Source organism: Leptonychotes weddellii, chromosome 14 (genome assembly GCF_054177405.1).
Source record: "Leptonychotes weddellii isolate Sample4059 chromosome 14, ASM5417740v2, whole genome shotgun sequence".
NCBI classification, from domain to species: domain Eukaryota; kingdom Metazoa; phylum Chordata; class Mammalia; order Carnivora; family Phocidae; genus Leptonychotes; species Leptonychotes weddellii.
In genome coordinates, this window is record NC_138382.1 from 60,113,374 (window position 1) to 60,138,973 (window position 25,600).

At 39.3% G+C, this 25,600-nt stretch overlaps 1 protein-coding gene across 1 annotated transcript in view; it reads right to left on the reverse strand.

Annotated features, from left to right (window-relative positions):
• SVEP1 (sushi, von Willebrand factor type A, EGF and pentraxin domain containing 1) overlaps window positions 1–24,663 on the reverse strand; it is a 176,449-nt gene extending 151,786 nt beyond the window's left edge. Inside the window, exons 1-2 of the mRNA XM_081804083.1 lie at window positions 23,521–24,663; window positions 20,084–20,253 (exon numbers count right to left, since the gene is read on the reverse strand). Of these exons, the coding sequence (XP_081660209.1) occupies window positions 20,084–20,253; window positions 23,521–24,211 (861 nt within the window). The 5' untranslated portion in view covers window positions 24,212–24,663. The remainder of the gene's footprint in view (window positions 1–20,083; window positions 20,254–23,520) is intronic.
• Between the last annotated feature and the right edge of the window lie 937 nt (window positions 24,664–25,600).

The following is a 25,600-nucleotide window of genomic DNA, read 5'->3' on the forward strand; positions in this document are numbered from 1 at the left end:
TAGTACTCCAAGATGTGGCAACTTCTGTTTACACTGGCCTTGCTCGTTACCATGTGATAAACTCTCTCCTTTTGGGTTGTTCCACTCTCAAATCATAATCTAACCTCCACAGACACTCCCCTAAGCTTTTGCTCATTTTGATTACTCTCTCTTCTACAAGACCGTGGAAGCAAACTGTAAGCAAGACACTAAGAAAGTGAGAATTTGGATAGAAGTAGAAGAGAGAAAAAAAGCAAATGGTCTTTTTTGGCGTGGTATTCTGGACATTGTCTGGCACAGAGCATGCATTCGTAAATATCTATTCAATGAATGAATTAATGAGGGAGTGAGTGGATAAACTCTAGGGATACTCTGAAGACAGTTGAGTGAGTTGGTCTTGAGGGAGCCATAGGAATGTACAGAATATTTGTGTGCGCACACATACTTTATTTTGTATAGTTTGGTACAAAAAAGATGAGGTTTTCTTCTTGTGCTTTTACTGTCCTTCTGCACAAATACTATTTTATAATATTAATTTTAGCTCACATCAGTGATATTTCTTAACATTCAGGTTAGGATTTAGGGATTTTGCGGAGGTTTCTTGCCGTACTACTCATTCCATGCAAAGCACATTAAGCTATGATTCTATTTTTCTTCTCTTCTTGCAGGGAACTGGTAAGTGTTTACAGGAACCATTATATCTGTTGGCAAGACAATATATTAAGCTTAAAATAGTCAGAAGAATAGCAGAACTACTAGTCCAAGCAAAGAATTACACAAGATCTGGGTTTGGAATGCACTTTAAATGACAGAAGAGGAGTGGATGATTTACTGAAAATATTTTGCCCCCTTCCCCCAATCTTCATGCTCCATCATACTTGAATAAAAACATAAATCAATAAAAACATTCTCGTCCCACAGATCTAAGAAGTAAATAGATCTGTGGTAATGTTTGTGGAATGTGGTAGAGGCCTGGCACTTGACTCTCCTTTTAGGGTTCCTGAAATAGTTTACATCATCTCCTATCCTTTGTAAGGCATTGAAGAAATAGACTTTTCTGGTCCAGAATATTGAATGAGGCAAACCCTCTGCTGCCTAAGAAAAACACAACATGGACATCGTACGGCAAAAGGTTATCACCATCTGTATTGTATCAAGCCTCTGATTAGCTTGTATAAATATCTGGCAGGGAAGTAAGCTCCCCTTGTCCAGCAAAAGTCATTAGAATGATAAAAATGCAGGGTTGTGTAACATTGTTCTAACACCCGAGATCCATCACCATTACACAAGACTGCAACCCCACCCCAGCCCCCCAAGTCAGGCCACAAGGGAACTGTTTTGAAAAATGGTCTTGAAAGAAGAAGAGAAGTCACAACAAATCTGACGTGGGGACCATATTTGCCCTGGGGCTCCATTAATTAAAATACATGTAGCTAGAATACCAACTACAGCACAACCCGTGGTTATCCACTGTGGTGCCACATGCCTGAGGATGCTAACTAGAGAAGTTCCTAAGTCATCTTTGAAAGTTGTTTGTTTAAGTTGATACCTATTGTGACTATTATCAGAGCCCCTCTCCTCCAGGGGGCCGGAAATTAGTCAATATTGCCAGTGTTTCAACTTGTTGTCCACATGTATTTTTTTCCCTGTTAGGAAACGTTAAGTACAAACAAGACACCATAAGCTACTTAGAGCACTTCCCTCATCCTTCATATTCTAAGATTTCACCAAGCTGCATCTGTTATTTAGTTAATATTTTCAATTTGAAAACTCAAGTATTCTTCATTGAAGCAATGTTTACGGTTCTGTACTTTCTGGGGAAAGAAGTTCTTTGTCTGTTGGTTCATCATTTTTTGGACTTCAAATATTCCATCCTTTTTTTCCTGTTTATCTCATCTTCCTTCCTTCTGAGTTTGGTGGGAAATGTCTGAAGCTTTTCTTCCCTACCCCTGTTTATGCTTTATGCACTCTTGAGTCTCTTCCTTTGCACTTCTAATTAAGAATTAATCCTGGCATTGCATTTTTATTTTTCTTGTGACAATATTTCTTTATCTTGCACATTCTCTCTTTATTCCTCTCAGCTTCTCAGCCAGGTTTGCTCTTATGTTGATCTGTTGTTTATCCCCTCATGTCTCATCCTCATTTCACTGTTTTATTTACTTAAGGGATGGAACAAATGCTTTCTAGGATTTCGTTCTATTTTTCATAGTGAATTCTTGTATTTATCTCTAGCTTACATTCTATCTTTATTTTATTTGGCAGAAGCTTTTCAAAGAAGCCAGATAGAGGGGCTCTGCTGGATAGAGGGGTTCCATCAGATAGTGCAGGGCAAGATAGATAGAACCTCATCCCAGGAGGAAAAATTAACCAAAGCCAAGAGCAGGCCCATCAGAATACTCTGTAAACCCAAGAACTGCAAAAACAACTTGACAGTTTAGAAGAATACACAACTTAATACAAAGATAGGAAGAAAATAAGCACAAGTCAATGGTGTTTGCCTCACAAGGATTTATAAAGTCACAGCCTCTATGAGAACAAGAACAGAAAGCCATGGAAAGAGAACAGGCTAAGAGGTGGTGGTGGGTACAGAGGGATTTTATAAGAAATTATGAAGGAAACCCAAAAATCAATGAAAGACTTAGAAATCCACAATTGGTGGTAGTGAGATAAAATGTCAGAAATTCAAACTGATACAGTTTAGTACACACTTTAGCATACAAAGCTGCTGACTAAATCTCACATATAGCCATAGAAGTACAATTCCAAATGAACGCTTCCAAACCAAATTCAAATAATATTCAAAGAATCTTTGTCCTTTATTCAATAAGGCTTATTTCTCAAAGGCAAAAATCGGTTAAAATTAGTAAATCTTTTGCTGTAATATAACACAGTAATTGTCCCAATTAAAAGAAAACAATAATCTAGGATGCTAAAAGTGTATTTAATAAAATTAATTTCTGCTATTTTAATTAATAAAAAATTAAGAATAAGACACCTCATTAATATAATAGATTGTCTATCTCAAAGCAACAATGTAAATCATGCTTAACTGTGAAAAACTCACAAATTTCCTGATTAGATGAGAAGCGAATCTGCAATTCTAAGTATTTTTCACTAATATTACACTTCTTAAAGTTCCTGCTCCTTAAAAAAAATCAAAATTAGAAAGCAAGGAACAAACTGAAAAATGCATTCATCAAGCTTACCAAGGAAAGTATTGAGGTCTTTATAAAAATATTGTATATATCTTTAAGGAAAAATAGAGAAAAATAACAGAAATATAGGTGAGTGTTTTGACCAAACAAAATAAAGACCCCCAAAAAATTCTATTTGTCAGAAAATGTGAAAATATTTAATTTCACTAAACCAAAATAATGTAAGTTAAATAACAGTAATACTATTTTTTCACTTCCCAAATAGTCAAAGATCTTTTTAATTAAAATTTTATAAAATTTTTGAGGAAACATATTTCTATTGGGGATGTCACGTGGACTGGTAATATTTGGAGTACAGTGTGACAAAGTGACAAAAGTCTTAAAAATTTCACACAATTTGAACTAAAATTCTACATCTAAAACTATCTTAAGGAAATAACCATGGGTACACAGAAAAAGAATGATTAAAAGGATGTATATCCCAGAATAATTTGCAATATAAAGAAATGGAAACAGTATAAAATTCCAATAGGTACTGGTTAAAGAAATCACAGGGCAATCATGAAATATCATTACAATGATATTGTTGCATAAAGATACATTTTAAAAGTAGGTAACCCAATACAATGATATTATTACATTAGTGCACATGTGTGTGTGCATGGACTGCATATGTGGGCAAGTATGTATTAGTATGGCTGACAGTATACACCTCAAAATGTTGACTATCTCCTGGTTGTATTTAGGGAGTTTTATTGACTTCTATTTTGTAGTTTTATATCATTTCTAAATTTTCACTTTCTCCTCTCTATTCCTCCCCTGGGAAATGTCACGTGAACTCGGAACTTGGAGTCTTACCTATAGACAACGATTCCTAAATCTACATCAAATTAAACTCTTTAACTTGCAAGGTGAAGTTTCGTTGGTCCAGTGGACACCGCTGCCTGAATGTTCCATAGAAATCTCGAACTCAAAATGTCCTCTCCATGCACAAAGAAGGGTTCCTTTCTCCTGTTTTCAAGATACATCAAATGTGGCACCATCATCTATCCCACTGTACAAGTCTTCATCTAGGAGCGATTTGATGCCTCCTTTCTGATCTATCATCTAGACCTATACCCTTCACTTCTGAATTATCTACCTACCTTGAAATCCTATTCCTCTAGCCTTGATTCAGATACTTCTGTCTGGATTATTGAACAGCAAGAGTTGTTTTAAGGTCTCTAGCTGAAGTTTCTCTTCTTTCAAACTCATTTTCTGACCTACCCTCAAAGCTATCTTTCTGAAATACTAATCCAATCATGTTTTAAAGCGTCCATTATTTTCCTTCTATCTATAAAGTTTAAATTTCTTTACATGTCCTTTGACTAACCAGTCCTATACTTCCAGCCACATGCCCTGCCACAACCCATCTCCTGCCTACTTCCTCAAACTACCTCTCACACTATGTTCTCACCGCAAGGATCTATCTGAAGGTTTTGGAACATACCATTCTTTCCTTATGTTTGCTATACCTGAAAGTTCTTAACAAATCTTTCTCATCTCCTAATATGTCTACCTGCACTTTTATCAGCCTTTCAAAATCCAGATAAAAGTTCACCTTCTCTTTGAAACTTTCCCAAATTCTTCTGCTGTGCAGAAAATATTAAATCCAACCCAATGATCCCACAACATTCCATTACACTAACCCCATCATAATTACAGTTAACTTATCTGGCTATATCCCCAACCTTAATGCAAGATACTCTATGGCAAGGATTGATTATTTTCTCCCTATTGATGATCAAAAAATAACTATGAAATAAGTGGATGAAAGAATCAATAAACATATATGCCTTAATTTTCACTAGTTATATGTTCAACATACAGAATAAGTTCTAAGCCAAACACTGTTGTTATAGTAAATCCTTTTCTGCGATTGTGAAATGAAAACTCTTATAAATATTATGTTTAAACTTATTTCACCAAATCCATATGGAGCCTCTATTATATATGAGGCATTGTGCTAGGGTTTTTACTTATACTATTTGGTGATACAACAAAACCATTAACTAAAAACAAATAAGCCAAAGCTAAAACAATGACAGAAGTATATCTTGGAAGAATATTCTGCAGTAACTGAGTTTTCTTACTTATATTGTAATACAAAATAAATCATATTTAGGATTCTAATATGTCTCATTTATTTTAAGTATTTACTCAGCCTTTACAGACTGAAATTCTAGCATAAAAAAAAAAATCTTGGCTCAAATAACATTTAGGCTATTTGTTACAGTCTAGCCAAATCGCAGAAGAACCAGAGGGTCAAAAAAGAACTTAATCTCAGATTTATGGTCACAGGGTTTTTCCACCCACATACATGCTTTTGTTATTAAACATGGACACAAATCATTTTCAAATGGATCCATAGGGACAGTACATCAAATTGGGAAATGGTGTGCACAGGAGTTGATGAGTAGCAGACTAAATTCAGACTGTAAAAAACAACAGAATAAATAGGCAAAAGACCAAACAAACTTCCAATAATGCTGAATTCCACTATTCATTCTATAGATACACAAGGAATAAAGAAAATCTGGATAGCAAAGAGTAAAGACATCAAAATGCAAATAAAAATGAAAAAGGGCCAAATTACATACCATTTTAAGCAAATTGTTAATTTGCTACAAGATAGCAAAATCACATTCAACTTGACTATTAATTTTGTTATGAATCAATGTATAAAGTGATTTCAGTTGACATGTTAAATACCTGTGCAATATGACCAAGGGCACTTAAAGTCAAAGATGTGATGGGACTTATTCATGTGCCTCATATTAGGAGGGCAAAGGAGAAAGTAAGATGATCTCAAATGATATTTGGACATCAGTTTTTGATTTTACAAATGACTGAGGCAAAAAATACAGCAGCACTTACTTAATAACACAGTTATCATAAACCAATGGGCAAAATCATTTGAAACATTCTCACTAAACTCAGGAAGAAGACAAGAATGCCCTCACTTCTATGTGAGAAGTCTAGCTAATCTAATGAGGCAAGGAAGAGATCTAAGTATAATAAAAAATTATTCATATTTCAAAAGAAAGAATTGAATTGAAAGGAAATACTGGGAGATGTTGAGAGTGATGCATGGGAATAGTTTAACTGAAAAATTCTGTAGTAAGAGCTGACCAGTAATACTTAAAAATTCAACTGTGGTAGAGCTACATGACAAAATATACTTGAAAGGTAATTTTAGGAGAATTTTATTTTATGGGAAAATTCTCATTAAAATAAAATAATTAAATTAAATTAAAAATTATAGACTGTGGCTTTACTACATATTTACATATAATTACATATGTATTTACACATATACATAAAAAGAGTAAGAGACAAAACTATAATAATTACCATATTTTCCTATTTTATCTAAAACTATTAATGGGTATATTACTTCCATAAAAAGGAAAAGAAGCAAAAACTATTTTTAGAGAAACACTTGCAAATGGAAGTTAGTAAAGACTTTGAATGGTTACTCTCAAATTAAAGGTATTTGCACAGTTTCAAGATAAAAATTTAGGAAGGATGTTTTAACCACACTTGGTTGTCAATAAAAATTGTATATCTACTTTATTAGCTTAAACAAAGTGGGAAATGTATTGGAAATATATAGGAATATCTCTCCAAACCCAAGAGCAGGGAGAAGAACTGAGCCTCAAGAGGGAGTGGAACCAGGGGGTGCCTGGGTGGCTAATCGTCCAACTCTTGGTTTCAGCTCAGGTCGGGTCGTTATCTCCCAAAGTCATGAGATGGAGACCTGTGTTGGGCTCTGAGCTCAGCATGGCATCTGCTTGAGATTCTCTCTCCCTCTGCCTCTTCCACTCATGCTCTCTCTCCCTTCTCTACAATAATAAAGGTTTTTTTTGTTTTTTTTTTTTTAAAGAGAGGGACTGGAACCAGGAACAACCAAGCTGCAGGAACCAATGGCTACTCCCTCCAACTTTACATCCACCTGTTTCCTTCTGGGGTCATGCTGTATCTTGTCTCAGTTTCTGTCAACACATCTTTGTTCACTCTTTACATTGATGGGATTCCTCTGGTTCTCTGTGCAGTCTTAACTTTATATTCCCCACCTACTGGCAAAAAAAAAAAAAATCTACTCTCAGAGCATTTTTGTGCCCTACTCCAAATTCCCAAGAGAAAGAATATAAATGATCCATCTCAACCTCTGAATTGCCACTCTCAATCCACACAGAAAGGGACAGCCTCTCTAGGTGGGCAAAGGACTGAGGATGGATGTGGTTCTCAGTGAAAATGACTGGTGATTGACACACACTATAGAAGAAATGAGCTACAAAGAAAGGAAAGAATTGAATGCTATGCTTGGACTTATCCAGGAGAAAAACAGTTTTGAAAATTTATCAGAGCAAACTGTCCTTCCAGAAAAGCATCAAATGCCAGGAAACAATGTAGGTTTTTGGGAGAATTCAATTGTAAAATTTTTCCTCAGAAAGTAGAAAAATCTTGATTCAAAGCTGTCAGGAAAGAAATGATGTCTTTTTACTAGGTATATTCATAGTATCTATGAAGGAAAAATTTATCAGGAGCTTAGACAATATAAAGGACACAGATAATCTAACCACTACACTGCAAATATTTGGGCTTCAGGAACAATCTAACTTTTCAAAAACCCAGATATACTTCAAATCAAATGTACTGACACACGGAAATTCAAAGCGGGTGGAAGTTGAGAGGAGATTTTAAGTTCATGAACCTACTGTGTATTTTATTTGTTATAGTTATCCTAAATTTATCAAAAAACACATTTAATTGTGACATTTATTAGCATTCCAAATAAATGACACCTTGTTATGTTTTTTTTTTTGTTTGTTTTGTTTTGTATTTTGGCTTGTATAAATGACCACATCAATTACCATTCTAGAGCAAAAGATTCTGTTTTTCATATATTTAAAAAAACCCTGAAATTAAACCCCAAATGATCTAATGTTGAATAAATTAGAAGACCTATTATATGTAAATACTTAAATCATCCATCAGTGACTCTAGTAATATTTACATATGTAATCATTCAAAAATGTTGACTTTTAAAATTATATTTAAAAACTATATTTGAGAATAATATAGTCTGGTAGATCAACCAATTCTTATAATTTAATTATATGCTTGCCCTTACAGTAACAGTGTTTCCTAAATATGCACTGGATACATAAATAAATCTAACTCATTACCTAAGGTATTTAAAGAAAGGTTTTTCCAAGCATTGATGATTCTGGAGCTGATTGCTAAAGCAAGGGTTCTTTTTACCTGAAGAAACTCATAGGGAGATTTTGTTTTTCTTTTGTGAAACGGGATGGCATATGAAAAAGAAAAACAGGAATATTATGATGCATGGGAATATTGTGTATCCCAGATTAAGAAAAACTGAATTTAGTTGGAAGACCAAGTTCTGTGCGGAGGTTTGGCCATATAAATTTATAAATCTAAGTTTAGGCTATACGATAATTTGAAAGAAGGACTAGATGCACCTAGGACTAGAAAAATGAATTCTGTCGAGTCATATTTGTACTTTAATCAAGAGTGTGAAGTTGAGAACTGGTCACGGATTAGAGAAAGCTAAGAACACAGGAACTAGATAAATGAAGAGGACAGAGGTAGATGTGTTGCAAACAGAAGATGATCTTCCACTGTCTCAGTGCCTTGGTCTCTGCAATGGCTGGTAGACATATCTGTTAAGGCACATGAGGTGGGAGATGCAAGCCAATGAAAGTATATTGTACAAAAGTGGCATATGAGAGTCCTGGACTGAATGGGGATCAAGGGGGTGGGGGATAAGGGTGATCACTTGGGACTAGCAGGTGTTTAGAGAGTGTCCATTCAAATGACAGTCTCCAAATGTTCACTCCTCCTGGTCCTGCATCTGCTCCATGTGGCCTTCTGCTTAGTCACCGCAGACCTAGTCCCCATTGCGGCTGCCTTTTCTGCCTCACGTCTTTGCAATGAACTTCAATGGTGAGTATGTATCAGAGGACCCTGCACCTACCAGATCTTCAGACAATATAGCACAGGGTAGTCCTACCTGGTGGTTAAGGATTCAGACTTTGGCTCAGACTGCCCGCATGTGGATTCCAGTACCTTGACTTACCAGCAGTATAACTTTGGTCAAGTTACTTACATTCTCTTTGTCTCGCTTCCCTCATCTGTACTTAGGGGATAATAATACTAACCTACTGGGGGAGACTTTGCTGTTGCAAGGATTTAATGAATTAATGACTTCATATGGGGAAAAGGGCTTAGAGTGGTACCCGACGAGCAAGTAATCACTTATCACCATTGCTGGAATATGTCTGTCAAGTAGATAAACCAGACAATGGAACCAACATTTTGTTCAAAGCTGTGAATGAAAACAAATAATCCTATTTGTGGAGGCTGAGAGGATAGGTCAGGGGATTTGGGAAAATTACAACTCTCTAACCAATGACCATAGGATCCCACCAGAGCCAGGAAGGAGTAGATAATGCCCTGGGCAGAGGAACAGCAAAGTAACTACTTGATCTTTGCTATTATGAGGATGACATTGCAAAGGGCAGTGTGGACAGTGATGTGGAGAGGGGATGTGAATTCACAATTCAGATGCCTGCAGATTCCCTTCTGAACTCACTGCATGGAGTTCTCCACAGAGGTGCTGTGTGGTTGGCCTCCTTGATCAGATTTAGGGGGAAAAACGTAGGGAGTCACACCTGCCTGAGATTCTACTCATCACCTCCTATTGCTCCCTGGAGAAAGTGGTCTGAAGAGTGAATTGGCTGAAATTATTAAAATCCATCATTTGAAAAGTCAAGCATCCCCTAAACAGTCCTTTGAGAAGATGTCATGACCATCCTCGTTTTAGTTTGAAATCACAGAAGCACAATACTCTCTTTGATATACTAAAATTTAAAATGCTAAATATCCAAAGATATGTCTTTTCCAGAAACTCCAAGGTTATAATGAATATCATTTTCTATCCTGGAGCATAAATAAAATCAAGTAAGATGGGATCTCTGTCCTTGTCAAGCAGAGAGGAGACAGGCATCACCTCCACAACAAGTGCTACGATGGAACTACGTAAAATGTTTCCCTATAATTCCCTTATTTAATCAGATATGTCCCTACAGTATTTCTCCACATTTTGGGAACATGTCAAATAGGTGAATACCGATTACTCTGCAAATCCCTGCAAAATTCTCTGTTGCTAGGACTTCAACAATGTCTGCCTACTAAATTCTGATAGTAGGTCTTATGCCTTGAAACTGTAGGAGAAAAAGCAAGTTTCGAAAGAGCGAAGAGTGAAAAGAAATAAAGAAAAAGCCACTGGGGCTTTCCAAGTTTGTGGACCAGCAGATGCTCGCCCTCTGTATGTTCTTTAGAGAATTCCCCACCTTTCCCCAGATCCCACTTCCAGGAGTCTACATAACTTCTGACTACTGGAGTTGTCTTGCTTAGTGGGCAACCAAGTGACTTAATTCCAGCTCCTTTCTGTGGTTCTCCTTCACTCACGGAAAAGTCACACCTCTTGGCTTTGCAATGTGCTGATAGGGCGGGCCATTCTGAGACTCCTTCTTGCCTCCAACAGCAGACCCTGTCCACACCTCTCTGTTTGCACATCCCAGACTTCCAACTGCCAGCATCTGTATCTCTTCGTCGGAGGGCTTGCTTTGGTGCCTGGAGACCACTCTGCCCACTCGCAGGGGAGGTGACAGAATTGGTACCCTCCTCGGAGCCCCTCTCAACAGTGACAGATGAGAGTCGGTTTCTAAGTGCCACAGATCCCTCTCAGTTGTGGTCATTCTAAGGCTTGAACTCTACACTGCCCCAGGCCCCCCCCCACTCCCCGGTGGAGTTCAACACTAGTTACCTTTTCTGTTGTTGGTTCCCTTCCCTGTCTCGTGTCCTCAATGTTTACTAGGATCACCTCCCAAAGAAGCAAATTGCTCTTGAATCCTCATCTCAGGTTCTGCTTCTGGCGAACCCAAAACGGAGACACTGGCCGTGTCTCTGGCTTACTTCTTCTCCATGAAATCGGCAGAGAGAAAAATGAAAGCTTCTACCCAAGTAAATTTCCAACCAGTATATAAAATGCTGGTCTCTTTGCGGAGTTGCTGGAAAGGAAAGCACTACGTGAGGGACAGAGAGATCTGCTTTCAGTATGAACACTGCTTTCCCCAAGAGATGCCTGCTCTATAGCCAAACTGTGGAAAGACCTGAGATGCCCTTCAACAGATGAATGGATAAAGAAGATGTGGTCCATATATACAATGGAATATTACTCAGCCATCAGAAAGGATGAATACCCAACTTTTACATCAACATGGATGGGACTGGAGGAGATTATGCCAAGTCAAATAAGTCAAGCAGAGAAAGTCAATTATCATACGGTTTCACTTATTTGTGGAACATAAGAAATAGCATGGAGGACATTAGGAGAAGGAAGGGAAAATTGAAGGGGGGGGGAAATCAGAGGGAGAGACAAACCATGGAAGACTATGGAGTCTGAGAAACAAACTGAGGGTTTAAGAGGGGAGGGGGTAGGGGGATGGGTTAGCCCGGTGATGGGTATTAAGGAGGGCACGTACTGCATGGAGCACTGGGTGTTATACAAAAACAATGAAGCGTGGATCACTACATCAAAAACTAATGATGTATTGTATGGTGACTAACATAACATAATAAGATAAAAAAAAAAAAAAGATTCCTGCTCTGCTTCTCTGTCTCTATTTATCTGTTGCTCCCAAATTCTCTCCTGGTATAGACTAGAGTTGGGTGCTGGGCAAGAGGTGAGGGGGGATTGATTGGATAGGGTCTCTTCTGCAGTCTGTGAACTCTGAGCGAATATATCATTCTCAGTTATTGGTGGCTCTCTTTAAAATGTGCAATGATCAGTGTTCTTTAGGTTAAGCTATGGATCCTGGTGCCAAATCTGGGACAACAGTGAGTCCCACATAACATCCTGTTGCAGATGCGTATTTAAAATACAGATTTTCACTAATGACCAGATACAAAATGCCTAAACTTTGGTATCTTTATTGCTAGGAGATTCCAACAATAACTGCCTGAAATCATTACTTTTGAAGCAACATTTAAAAGCCAAGCATGCATATTTTGAAAGAAATCATGACTAAAAAGAGAGCAATCTTGGCTAGAAAGAGTAATGTGAAAAACACACAAAAATTGCTTAATTTCTTTCAAAGTGAATTTCAGATTCATTTGGAAAGGTAAAGCCTATAAAATAGGGTTAAAATGACAAGGCTTGCAGATATGACCCAACTGGTGTAGGTCAAAATATGTGAGCCAAGTTGAGAGAAATGCCAGGATCAAAACACACCATCAAACAACACATTTGAATGTGCCTGAACATTCTCCATCAGCAACAGCAGGCAAACAGACGGTCTTTTACTGCACAGGACAAAAAAAAAAAAAATCACAATAAAAAATGAAGCTTGAGAGTTAGAGAATTGAGGAAAATGGGTCCTTTGAGGCAATCGTTTCATTTACATGTGATAACACTAAAGGGTTAGAGTCCTTCTTCCTTGAGAATGTTCTTTGATGAGGATTACCCACAAGAGTGAGAGACACTGACAGGGCAGTGGGTCAGCGTCCCCTTCCGTGTGTGACAACACAAAGGAGGGCCACATTCTCCTGACCTCTCAGCAAGGTGATGGAGCCAGTTTCTTCTACCATCTGCAGCCTCAACACCCCGCTCTGCATCACATCATGACCAGATGTCCAGGCTCCTCTCCTCAGTGAATAACCAGCTCACCAAGCAATGAAAAAAAAAAAAAAACAACCCACTATCTTGTGTGCAGAGTTGTATGTGAGTCTGGATTCTCAAGATCCAGTGTGGCACCGGGAGAGAGGGGAAGGCCAGCTGGAGTGGGTGCTTTTAACCCAGTATGATTCTCCAGCCCTTAGAGACTCAACGCTACAGCCTTGCGTACCTGATGAAGAAAAGACTAGAATTGTATCATTTTGATTCCTTGATAATAAGTGAAAGTGTCATTTTATTTCTTTTTTTAAAAGATTTATTTATTTGAGAGAGAGAGTGGGGGAGAGGGGCAGAGAGAGAGAGAGAGAATCTCAAGCCGACTACCCACTGAGTAAGGAGCCCCACACAGGGCTCTAAGCTCATGACCCTGAGATCATGGCCTGAGCCGAAATCAAAAGTTGGACACTTAACTGACTGAGCCACCCAGGTGACCCTAAGGTGTCATTCTATTTCTTAAAGCAGAGCTGTATTGGAGAATAAAACACAATACTCTCCTGAATATTTAAGATAAAAGGTGAAACATAAAAGCATTTTCATACTTGAGCCCAATCACTTCAGGCTATGCTGCCAGATACCCTAAAGGCAGGTCTTCAATCACCTTTTACTTCCTACTATGCAGTACATGTTCATTGTAACCTACTTCTTTCAAAAGCAGTAGAAATGGATATACTTAAAAAGGTAAATATACTACCTGTAGATAACTTCTGTTAATATTTTAAAATTTTTCTTCCCAGCTTTTTTTCTGTGTATATTTAATGAGATTGGACCTATGTTATATATGCAGTTCTACATACTGATGGTAAACACCCACAGAGAGTTTCGGCTCATTTAATGTTATTTGGCTGATTTATTATGTCATTAAGTAGTTTTTTAAAATATGATTTTATTGACTATAATACATATCAGTGTAGATATAGTATTTTCTTAAATTGTCTTGAGTTGTTGGAACTTGGTGGTTACTGCCTCTAGTTTCTGTGTCGAGTGTCAGCCACCAGTTACTCCTTGGCCCCCTACACCACCATTTCTCACTCTTCTGAAGAAGAGGGTTTCCCCAGCTGCTCCTTCTCCCCTTCTCTTTAGCCTTTGGCTTCTGGGAAAGAGCGCTCTCAGTTTTACAAAGGCAAGCTCCCATGTGCCCAGAACTGTCTATTCCTGGGGAGGCAAGTCCATTTAATTTCAAGATTCAGTATTAGGAAGCTGTGCACCTAAGCCACATTCTCCACGAGCAGGGGACAAGAGCATGTCTGATTCTCCACCCACCTTTTATGGTGTATTCTAATTCAATTGATCTAGAACTCAGGAGAGGTAAAGAAAGGTATCATTTACTGAGCCCTCCCAAACCACAGCCAGATTGTTTCTAATTTTTTCCTATTTCAAGTAATGCTGGGATGAGTATACTTTTACAGAATCTTTGAGTATGTCTTAAGTTTGTATTTTATAAGAAATTCTTTGATTGGTAATTACTTAAGGTTTTTTTTACTTTGAAGACTCTGTAAACATACTGACAATTTATCATATTGCTCTGGAAACATGCTACCAAGTTTTAAATATAGAGATGTATTATGAATGTTCTACATTGAAAGGAAGAGCTTGAAGACATTAAGAAAGAAGGGGGAAGGTCTTCCTTGGCTGAGGGCAGAGACCCTTACTCTAATACAAGGAAGTACGGATGCACTTGAGTTTAGAGGTGGAGCTAATGAAAATTTGAAAAAGTTCGTATCTGAAAAAATTAAAGTGTATGTATTTTAACCACATACATGTATATACATTTTAAAATATCATCTTTGAAATTTAAAAAAAAAACCCCTACATTTTGCATTAGCAGCTAATACAACCTATAACCAGGTGTGGCAGGATGGGCATTACACAATGAAGGCTATTAGGAGTGGTTCTGCAGGAATGAGGGAAATAGTGCGTCGAATGCATGTATCTCAAAATACATTTTATATACTCTAGCAGCAACTTAAAGCTGGAAAAACGGCCAACCTGGACTTTACTTATTCAGTGACTGAGTAAATTTACTAAGTAAACTAACTTTAGTAAAGTTAGTTACTAGTAAAGTTAGTTTTAGTAAGGTTAGTTTACTTAGTAAATGATTCAATCATGGAATAGGTCCTGCAACGAACTTGCTTTAAAATGTTTCTCTCTACTAATAGTGTGTAAGGTATTTTTTCCTTAACTTTGGATTACATGTATTCACATCTAGAAACAAGGTCGCTAGCACCACTGTAACATATATAATAATGAGAATCTATCCTCAAGTGTACAGCTTTCATAATTCCTGCAGCTCTGAAAGAAATATATGCTCTGAATTCGAAAAATCTTTATTGCTTAACTCTTTACATAAATAAAACAGCAACGCTTGGACGACCTCATGAGAAGGACAGATAGCAAAGAAGATGCATACTTTAAGAATCTTTTTATGAAGGGCGCCTGGGTGGCTCAGTTGGTTAAGCGACTGCCTTCGGCTCAGTTCATGATCCTGGAGTCCCTGGATCGAGTCCCGCATCAGGCTCCCTGCTCGGCAGGGAGCCTGCTTCTCCCTCTGACCCTCCCCCGTCTCATGTGCTCTCTCTCATTCTCTTTCTCTCAAATAAATAAATAAAATCTTTAAAAAAAATCTTTTTATGAAGATTGATAAGAAAATATACCTACTAATGTGTTGCAGATTTCACCTTCTGACCACTATCATTCATTTCAAGTGAAGCACTGTAACACATCCAACATAACATCATCAGCTCTCAGAGTTTTCCCTATCCACAACTGGCCTCCAAAGCAGAGCAGGTTACTGTATGTAAGCAGAGTCTACGCCGGAAATCCATTCTTCATATGGCCCGGGGAGCTTTAGAGAACAGTCTCAAAAATCAGGGAAAGGCAGACACAATACAGAACAGGAAATTCCTTGTAATGGAGAGGTCTCTTAACCTGACAGCTTACTCTAGAAAAGCCAAAGAAGCACCATGTTTTCCTGAGAAACGTTAACTTGCGTTTACTAAATTAATGACAAAAAATATTGATTTTATTTGGTAGTATGCATCTTCCCCCCATCACTTTCAGTATAATATTTTATTTGGGAGTGGATGCCATGTTATTTAGAAACTTCTGGCTCCTGGGAAACGAACATAAGTAGTTTTTGTTGCCAAAATTTAAATGGATTGCTCTGGAACTTTGATAGTTTTTATTAAAAGATGTATAATCGAGCACAAGGGCAAAGATGTTTCAGTTAGGCAAGGCCTCAGTCTTCCATCTTGAGCTGAGTCGGGCCAGTGCCATTTGAGGAAGAAATGAAGTGGGATTTCCAAAATTCCCCTGGTTAGACGCAGGCTCTTCCTGACACTGGTATGGCAAAGACTGCTTCTTACTTCCTCAGCATCCATCCTCTCCTCCCTCTTCAAGGATGGGAATGAGCCCAAGTGGTCCCAAATGAGATCTACATGGAAGTATTATGTGGATGGCCACAGAGTCTCCTAAAAGAATGATGTGACTGTCTTTGCCTTGTCCTCATCCCTGGGGTCCGGCATAAGCCCCTGATGTTTGGAGGCTCCAACAGCCATCTTAGACCACTGAGGTGACCTGAAGATGGTGGAGCAGAGAGCTGAAGGAGAGACTCTGGATCCCTGAAGACATCACAGGCCTGCCATATTAGAGTTTTCTAACAATTTTTTCAAAGATTTTATTTATTCATTTGTCAGAGAAAGAGAGAGCACAAGCAGGGGGAGTGGGAGGTAGAGAGAGAAGCAGGCTCCCCACTGAGCAAGAAGCCCGATGCAGGACTCCATCTCAGGACCCCGGGATCATGATCTGAGCTGAAGGCAGACGTTTAACTGACTAAGCCATCCAGGCTCTCCTCTAATAATTTTCAAAACAGTTTGAGACAGAAATAAATGCTTATTGTGTTTAAGCCAGTGGTACTTTAGATTTTTCAATTACAGCCAGCTAAACCTACTCCTAGCTAATTCAGTGGTAAAAAGGAAGCTCAGAAGATAAACTAGAAGGGATTATACCACTTCAGGCTCTGCCCATGATTGATCTATGTCAGACCATGGAGTAGCAAACAAGGACAATGAAAGAAAATTCCATGAGCCAGGTGGGGACTCTGATGAGTTGAGACAAATCACACCCAGAATTGCTACATATTCCAATTTGTCAAGGGTAAGACAAAAAGTCAGATTTTTTTTTAAAAAAATGCAATTCTCTGATTTTAAAGTATCTGCTAGAATTAGAAAATATATTGTATGGGAGGGGTGGGAGAGAGAAAAAAGAGAATATATTGTATATATATAAACACACACAAACATGCACGTATATACATATGTCTAATTGAAATGTATCCATTGAATGAAAAGGCCTGAAGACCATGGTTTATGTCTTCTGGGCTAGAGTGTTTGGCTTTATGTCTTAATGTAACACTTCTGCAGCTCTAGAAATGGAATCTTCGACTTCTCCCTAGCTTTTGATATAACTCAAGACATGGAGGTAACATGGTCAAACGTAGGAAATGGCGGGCAGGGGAGGAAAAAGACAAGATGACAAGTCAGAAGACTGGACTGACTCTGTCTGTGGCATTTACTTAGCTTTGTGACTAGCATTTAGTTACATAACTTCTTCTAGAATCTGATGCTGTTCCTATAAAACTTGAATCTTCAGAATTGATTCTGTAAAATCTTAATATGAAAGCACTGTAAGTTATAAATCACTTCACAAATTAAAGGCATATCTGATCAAGAATGAATACATTTAATAATTCCATGGCCGCTATGAAGAGAGATCCTCTCTGAGCCAGGAGGACATGGCAGGGGGTAGGGGATGGGAGAGACTTTCCTATCCTTTGACCACAGAAATGAAGCAGGACAGAATAGTCCAACCTCTCTCTGTGTCTAGGCAGTCAAATCTTTGACCAAGAGTTCTCATGAGACATTTCAACCAAACATAACAGACTACTGGCAGCCAATAATGATAACAGAAGCAGTAGGTGTACGTTCTTAATATTCTGCTTTATGCACTGAGGACTCTTTCAATTCATTCATTCATTCGCACTTCTAAAGTTTGGATGGGATGACAAAACACGTTCCTACATAAGACTAAGGCAAAAGGAGAATTGTTTAAAAGCCTAAGCAGCACAAAAGAGAGAACATTTCCAGAGAGACATTTAGAAGTGTATCTTTTCAGTATTGAAACAAATTAGCTTCTGCATCAGTGAGCAATTCTTGAGACCTCTAAGTCATGCTCCGAGTTTGGATCAACTGAATCCACTGTAGATTGTATGACTCCCCTTCAATCCTTTCCCCTAAGAAAGGAAAACTCAAATCTTCCTATTCCTTCAGCATTTGGGCCATCAGAAAGCCTGCTAGAAAATGCACAATGGCTATAATTGGTCTACTGTATGATAACAAAATGGCCCTAATTTTATTCGTCAGGGTTTTAATCTAGTGTCATCTCACACATCTCCAGATTTTATTAGAAAACTTAAAAACAGATCCTTTCCTCCCATAAGGCTGAGAGAGCAGATTTGTCTCCTCGTAAAGGTGTGAATACATACTAGTGTGGACATATCACAGTGATGCTCTTTCCTCTAAAGCCAGCAAGAGCTGCTGCCCATCTCTTCCCAGTCTCCTGGCCATCTAAAGCTCAAATTTTTGGTGAGACAGCACATTCCTCACCAGAGGATCATATTTCTGGAACTGTGGAACGATGGAGAAAAGCAGAACTTTTTTTCAAAGGAAGCTTCATGCTGTTTGTTTAATAGATATTTAGCAAAAGTGAAGTAGGAATGAGGGGCTCTGCTTGTATAATGACTTGAAATGCTGAAGAGGTGGACAGCCTTGCATTCATAGTGTGGCCAATCCAAAAGATGCAGTTTAGGAAAGGCAATTTATAAATACATGGTGGAGAGAAAAACTAAGAAGAAAAGTTGTTATGAAAAAGTCACTCCTTGGAAAGGAAAATCTGAAGAGCTTTCTGTTTATTTTGTAAAAGGTTTTCATGTAAGTTCAAGGTGCTAAATCTTCCTCCCATTCTACTGACTGTGTTTCTGGAAGGACCTGCGCTAACTACAGATTCACCGCTTTAGTCTTTGCACTCTTTGATGAGCGCTGGCGGATAATGTCTAAAAAGAAAAGATCTACAGTGCAGTTTATCCATTGAAATAAAGTGTGATATACTCCCCATCAAGCTGTACAATTCTGACACTGAATAAAAAAATAAAGCCCACTGTCATCTTTTTTGTTTAGTCAATCATATATGCTGAAAGCTAACAGCAAATTTCATGCTGGCAAAGGAAATTCTACATCTTGAGATTTTTTACATAAGAGGAGTAAGGTGTGTGGATTGTGAGGGGTGGTCATGGACTTGCAAACACGTATCTATGTCTATGTTATTGTGCCTTGTGTATTTGTCTGCCTGTGTTTGTGCCTGTGTATAGTGTGTGGACATTCGTTTCAAGTGGAAAAGTTTTGAAAAACTAATTTTTCTGGGGAAAGTAATTAACAACCTCAAAAATATCCCTGTGATTTTCAATTTCCCAGCTCACAAACACAGTCCGTTCCAATAATACCATTCTGCACACACATGGGAATCTGATGAACTGTCTCATTTCCCTGATGAAATGTATTAAGTTTCATATCCAAACTCAAGCTACACAGCTTACAATCTTCAAACTAATTCTTCAATGAAACAGGCTTGCCTGATTCCCATGCAGAAACCCATATGCAAACTTCCACTAATGTCATTTTTAAACATCACTCCTCTTCTATCAATTTTCTCCCAATACCATATTTTAATTACACCTAAGAATGCTCATCAGAGGTTCCGTAAAGACATGTAAGTTTCCAGGTTAGCCGGGCACTGGGTCCAGCTGACCCTCTCCTGCACCTTCACATAATCCAAATGAGAAAAGAAAAATAAAATCAAAGAGAAGTTCAACGAACACCAACTTTTGAGAAGTCTCGCCTTGTTAGGTTACAAATGGATCCAGACTGAAGAACAGCACGGGGAACCTTGCTGGCAATTTCACTTTCCAAGACAGGATATAGTATTTGGAAGGAGAAAGCTGAAGACAGAGTAGGTCTTGAGGCGAGCAGTGTGTACTCGATTCATTACCCATTTAACTGTTTTGGATCAACGTACTTAGAGGCCCCAGGCAAACCTGGCCAATCCAAACAGAGGAGCTGGTATATGGCAAGTTTTTCCCTGATGCAGCAGGGTTCTTCTCAGATGGAGTGGGTGGTGACATCAGGAATAAGGCCAGCCCTAGGACCTCATGAGTACTTGGAATGGGGGCCAACAGAGAACCGGATCTGCAAAACTGAACCCTGCCTGGTAAAACAGTTCAATAAAAGGGGGACATCTTTAAGGAGTTACTTCATCTCCTAGAGGCAAAAGCTTTTCAAACTTCATAGGAAATGAAAAAAGCACAAATGAAAAGAAACATAGATTCAATCAATTGATAAAATGCTAGATGCTGTCACCATGAAGAAATTCAGAAGGCAATTTAGAAACACCTAGAAAAACTACTTGCCTCATACTTAGCAGCAGGAAGGTTAATGCCATTAAGAAGCAAAGAACAGGGCACCTGGGTGGCTCAGTGGTTAAGTGACTGCCTTTGGCTCAGGTCATGATCCCAAAGTCCTTGGATCAAGTCCCACATCAGGCTCCCTGCTCAGCGGGGAGTCTGCTTCTCCCTCTGACCCTCTCCCCTCTCATGCTCTCTCACTCTCTCTCTCAAATAAATAAATAAAATCTTAAAAAAAATGCAAAGAGCATTTGCTAATCAGTAAGAAAAAGAAGCACCCTCAAATAAAAAATGGATAATAATCCCAAAATATTTTAATGGATATCCAAAAAAGCAGAGCTATATATGGTCAGTAATATATGAAAAAAGTGTTCAGCCTCGCTAGGAAATGCAATTCCAAATGGGACTCTACTTTTCACATATAAAGTGGGGGGGCTGGGGGGTGTTCAAGGGACACTAAGCTATGTTGGCTGCATCCTAAGTACTGATCCAGGCACTGCACATAGGAGTGCAATTTGGTGCTGATTTTCTGCAGGACAACTTGGCACATGTACCAAAGGCTTTAAAAAATGGGCATACTCTTTGATGCAATAATAGCTGCCACTTTAGAAATTTGCATTGAGGAAATTATTAAAGATATGAAGAAAAATTTAGTCACATGGTGTTGTTTATAATAGCCTAAATATATAATAATGGGTATTTACATGATAAAATAAAGGCATATTCTACAGTGGAATACTATATGACTGTGAAAAATGATAAAGTAAAGGTGTATTTCTTATTATGAAAAAAGACTGAAAATATGGTGGAAAAGAAAGTCAGTTAGAAAAGAGAATGTACAATATAATCCTCATTTGGGCAAACACTGTTTATGCATGCACAAAAACATACCTATTATTTAAACAACTGCAAAAAGTCAAGAAAGGTGTATATCACAATATTACAGTGTATTTACAGGTAATTTGTCTGATTATTTTCTATAAACCATTTATTATCAGTAAAATAAAATGTATTTAAAAAGAAAAAATGAATCAAATAGACTTTGGCAAGAATCTAGATACAGAAGATATATTCAGAAAATCAACAATGTTTCTGTACAATAAGAATAACCGTTTACAATTGAATAGAATATAGTTAGGCCTAAATTTGGAACTATATGCAGGACTTAATTACTAGAAATCTACAACTTTACTGAAAGAACTGGTTATATATAGACATATTTTTGACTTGGGGAGAACTATTATTATAAAATATAAGTAATCCACAATTTAATTTGATATTTTCTCTATTGAAATCAAAATCCTGGTTGCTTTCATTTGAAATATGTGAAAATGAATTAAAAATTCATATTAAGTAATAAATACATAAGAATTGATTTCAAAGGGATAAGAAAAAGGGAGAATTTGCACTGCCAGATATTTAAATATATTGTAAAGTTATAATTAAATCACTTTTGCAAAGCTTAAAAATAATAAACAGATAAGACAAATTAATAGAAAGTCAGAAGATCAAATACCCATAAGCATTTAGTGGATGATAAAAGTGGCATTCGATTAAATTGGAAAAGGATGGATAGCTTTCAAGCAAATGATACGAGGACAACTTGTTAACTATTTACTAAAAAATAAAATAGATATCTTCGTCATACCATACACTAAAATAAGTTCCAGATGAATTATACTGTTAAATGGAAAACCATTTCTCCAATTTGGGAAATGAAAAGGCCATTCTAAGAATATAAGCAAATATGGGATCTTAAGGTCAATGTTTAATAGATTTGAATATGTTACATCATATAACAACACTGCAATAAACAAAAGTAAAAGGCAGTGACCTGGAAAAACATTTGCAGCACATACAAATAGGAGTTACTAGTCTTACTATATAAAGAGCTTTTACAAATCAATAAGGAAAAAAAAACTAACATATACTGTCAGTGCAAAATGGGCAAAAATTATGACCAGGTAAGTATCAAAGGAAAAATACAAATGCCCAGTAAATGTACTGAAAAATATTCATCCTCAGTAAAACTAAAAAATGTGAATTTGCTGAAATGATACCTCTATTCAACTATGAAATCGGCAAAGATATTTAAAATAATAGTACACGTTATTGGTGACCATATGGCAAACTTAACTGCTGTGATACTCTGCTGGTGGGAACGTAAATTTGCATGACCCTCCAAGGGAGAATTGGACAATGTGTATCAAGAAGCTTACAAATGTTCATATTCTTAAATCAGGAACCTCTTAGAAATTCTTCCTAAGGAAGTAATCAACAGGGTGCACAAATATTTGTGTTTACCATAACTTAGTTAATAAAAACCCTAAGTGTCCAATAACAGGTGACAGGTAAATTAAATGACGGTGTATGTATTCAATGGAATAGTATGCAGCTAGTGTAGATATCTAATAGCTATATTAGATGTATAATATACTAGTGTAGATCATTTTTGATATAACAAATGAAAAATGTAGGCTACAAAACAGCAAGACACCACTTTGGTGAAAAGTATGCACATATGCATATTGAGCGACTGTTCAACAACATGTAAACAGTGGTTTTTTAAGGGTGATGGGGTCATAGTCCCCCCCCCTTTTCCTCCTTTCTGTTTCATTCATTCCACAAATACTGGCATGCTGGTATGTGTCAGACATTTGTGTGTTCCAAATTTTCTTCAACTGAATATGTGTTACTTGGTAATCAGAAAAAGTTAAATTATGTAAAAGTCCATCCTCTAAAACGGACTTCCTCTTCTAGATGCTAAAAATCCTATAAAGGTCTCAGTAAAAGTAAGAAACGCATGCAGTGAAATGCGTATCAAAAGCGTACAATAACACAAAAAGGAATTGAGGAACTCTTCAGTTCGCTCTACGTCTTACCTTTAGAGACACTTCATAACACACACTCACTCACCTGTTCCAGCTCGGACACGGTCTGTCCCTACACGTGTGAACGTGGACCGCATCTTAAGGACCCCTTCCTAAGACGGCCCTCAAAGGAGACCACTCTGAGGAGCCTGCCATCTCGCTAAGCGGTTAAAATCCATCACCCGCCGGGACCCTCTCAACAATAGGAAGGTAGGTAAGACTCTGATTCTGTGCACTGGGACTTGACGTGGGCAGGCTGCGGCTTGCCCGAGGGTGAACCCCGGGTTGGAGGTGAGCCCGCAGCAAAGGATGGGCAGGGCCGGGGGATGAGGGCCGGAGCCGGGAGGGGCGGGCGCCTTACCGCGGCTTGCTGGAAGGCGCCCTTGGTGTAGGTGCCGCCGCCGCGGTAGGTGATGGCCGGGATCTCGCGGCTGAGCAGCGTGCACTTGTGCTGGTGCGCGCGGCGGTGGGAGATGTAATCGACGCGCGGCACCACGTTGTTCTTGGACGAGAAGGTCACGATGGCCACGCGCGTGGCCGTGGGCACCACGGGGAAGTCGGACAGCAGCTTGCGGACGAACTTGAGCTCGCTGAGGAAGTTGGCTTGGCCCACGCTGGACGACTCGTCCACCAGGAAGACGAGCTCCAGGCGCTCGCTGAGCTCCCGCAGCAGCCGCACGCGCCGCCGGAACGCCTGGCCCAGCCGCTCCACTTTGCTCTCCGCCGCGTCCTCGCCGGGCGCGGGCGGCGCGGGCAGCCGCCCCGGGGCTCCGGGCGCGGTCTCGGGGAAGAGGCGGAAGCTGAAATTGCGCGACGGGGACATCTGCTGAAAGGTCGCCCAGCCCGAAACGAGCGCCAGACCCCAGCAACAAAAGGCCAGGCGCGGCCACATCGCGCTGGAGACGGAGCGGCCGGCCCGGAGCGCAGGCGTCGGCCCCGGCGCGGAGACACGCTCGGCCGCCCGGCTCGCGGAGGGGAGTGCGCGGCGCGCGCGCGGGGCGGCGGTCGGAGCCTCGGCGCCCTCCTAGCCCAGCCTGGGGACACGAGCGGACTCCCGCGGCTCCGGGGCTCGCAGGGAAAGGCGCGCGCTCTCTACCCCTCGCGCTCTCGCCTTTTTTCTTCCCTCTCTCCTCCTCCCTCTCTCCCCGAAGCCTATAAAATGTTTGAAGGAAAGGGGGCAGTCAAGAAAAATCTCCCGCGTCCCTCCTTCTCCCTCTCTTCCTCCTCTCTCTGTCTCTCCCGCTCCCCTCTCCTCTCTCCTTCCTCTATCTCTGCCTCTATCTCTCTCCTCCCCCTCTCATTCTCCTCCCGGGATCAGGCCAAAGACTCGGAGATTCCATGACACCAGAACCCCGCGTCTGTCAGGCTGTCAACATTCCCGCAGCAAGCGCACCAGCGCCGAAGCCCTGATTGATCCCATATGTCTGGCAGGAGCTGCAGAGGAATTCACTGGAGATGGATCCAGATACCGAGAGTGCCACAGTAATTGGAAACACTTTGTAGAGGAAAACACACACGGACTGGCCAGCGAGTTGAAAGCATCCTTTGAAAACTGCTTGCTCACCTTTTGTGTCTCTTTTTACCCCCTCCGGTGCCCCCACAACCCTCACCAAATAGATGTTTGACTTTCCTGGTGGGGATTTCTGATCAGTGGTGTGTGTGTGTGTGTGTGTGTGTGTGTGTGTGTGTGTATGTAGACTCTTCAGGGCCCCCTCAGACCACACCATGTAGGGATTGCATCTACCCCTATGCATCGCATGGGGATGATTTGTCCTGCTGCTTCATCCATGCATTTATTTATTCACTCGTTTGTTCACTCCTTCATTCATTCAACAAATATCTTTGAGCACCTATTATGTGACAGGACACCAGGAATATAATGAGGGACAAAAATTGCCACGGATCTTGTCCCCAGGGAACTTACAGGGTAACAAGTGAGGTGACCATTAGCCAGATATTCCACAAACGATATATATAATTATAGCCCTCAATGCTAAGTTCTCTGAAGGAGATCTTAGGTAGACAGACTTGACCTTGAAGAGGTCAGGGAAACCTTCTCTAAGAACGTTTGTGTTGGAATCTGAAGAATGAGTAGTGGTCTTTATCTCAAGTCCCTTCTCATGTGTTTGTGTCTGTTTCAAAAGGCAAGACCCATAGAGGTGTATTTCCTTGACGTTGAGTGGTACCTGGCACATAGCTATTGTGAAACACAAGTTGCCACCTGGGTGTCGTTTTTCCAAAGCAAGATCCCAAAAGTAAAAGCACACTTTGCATTAGAGGC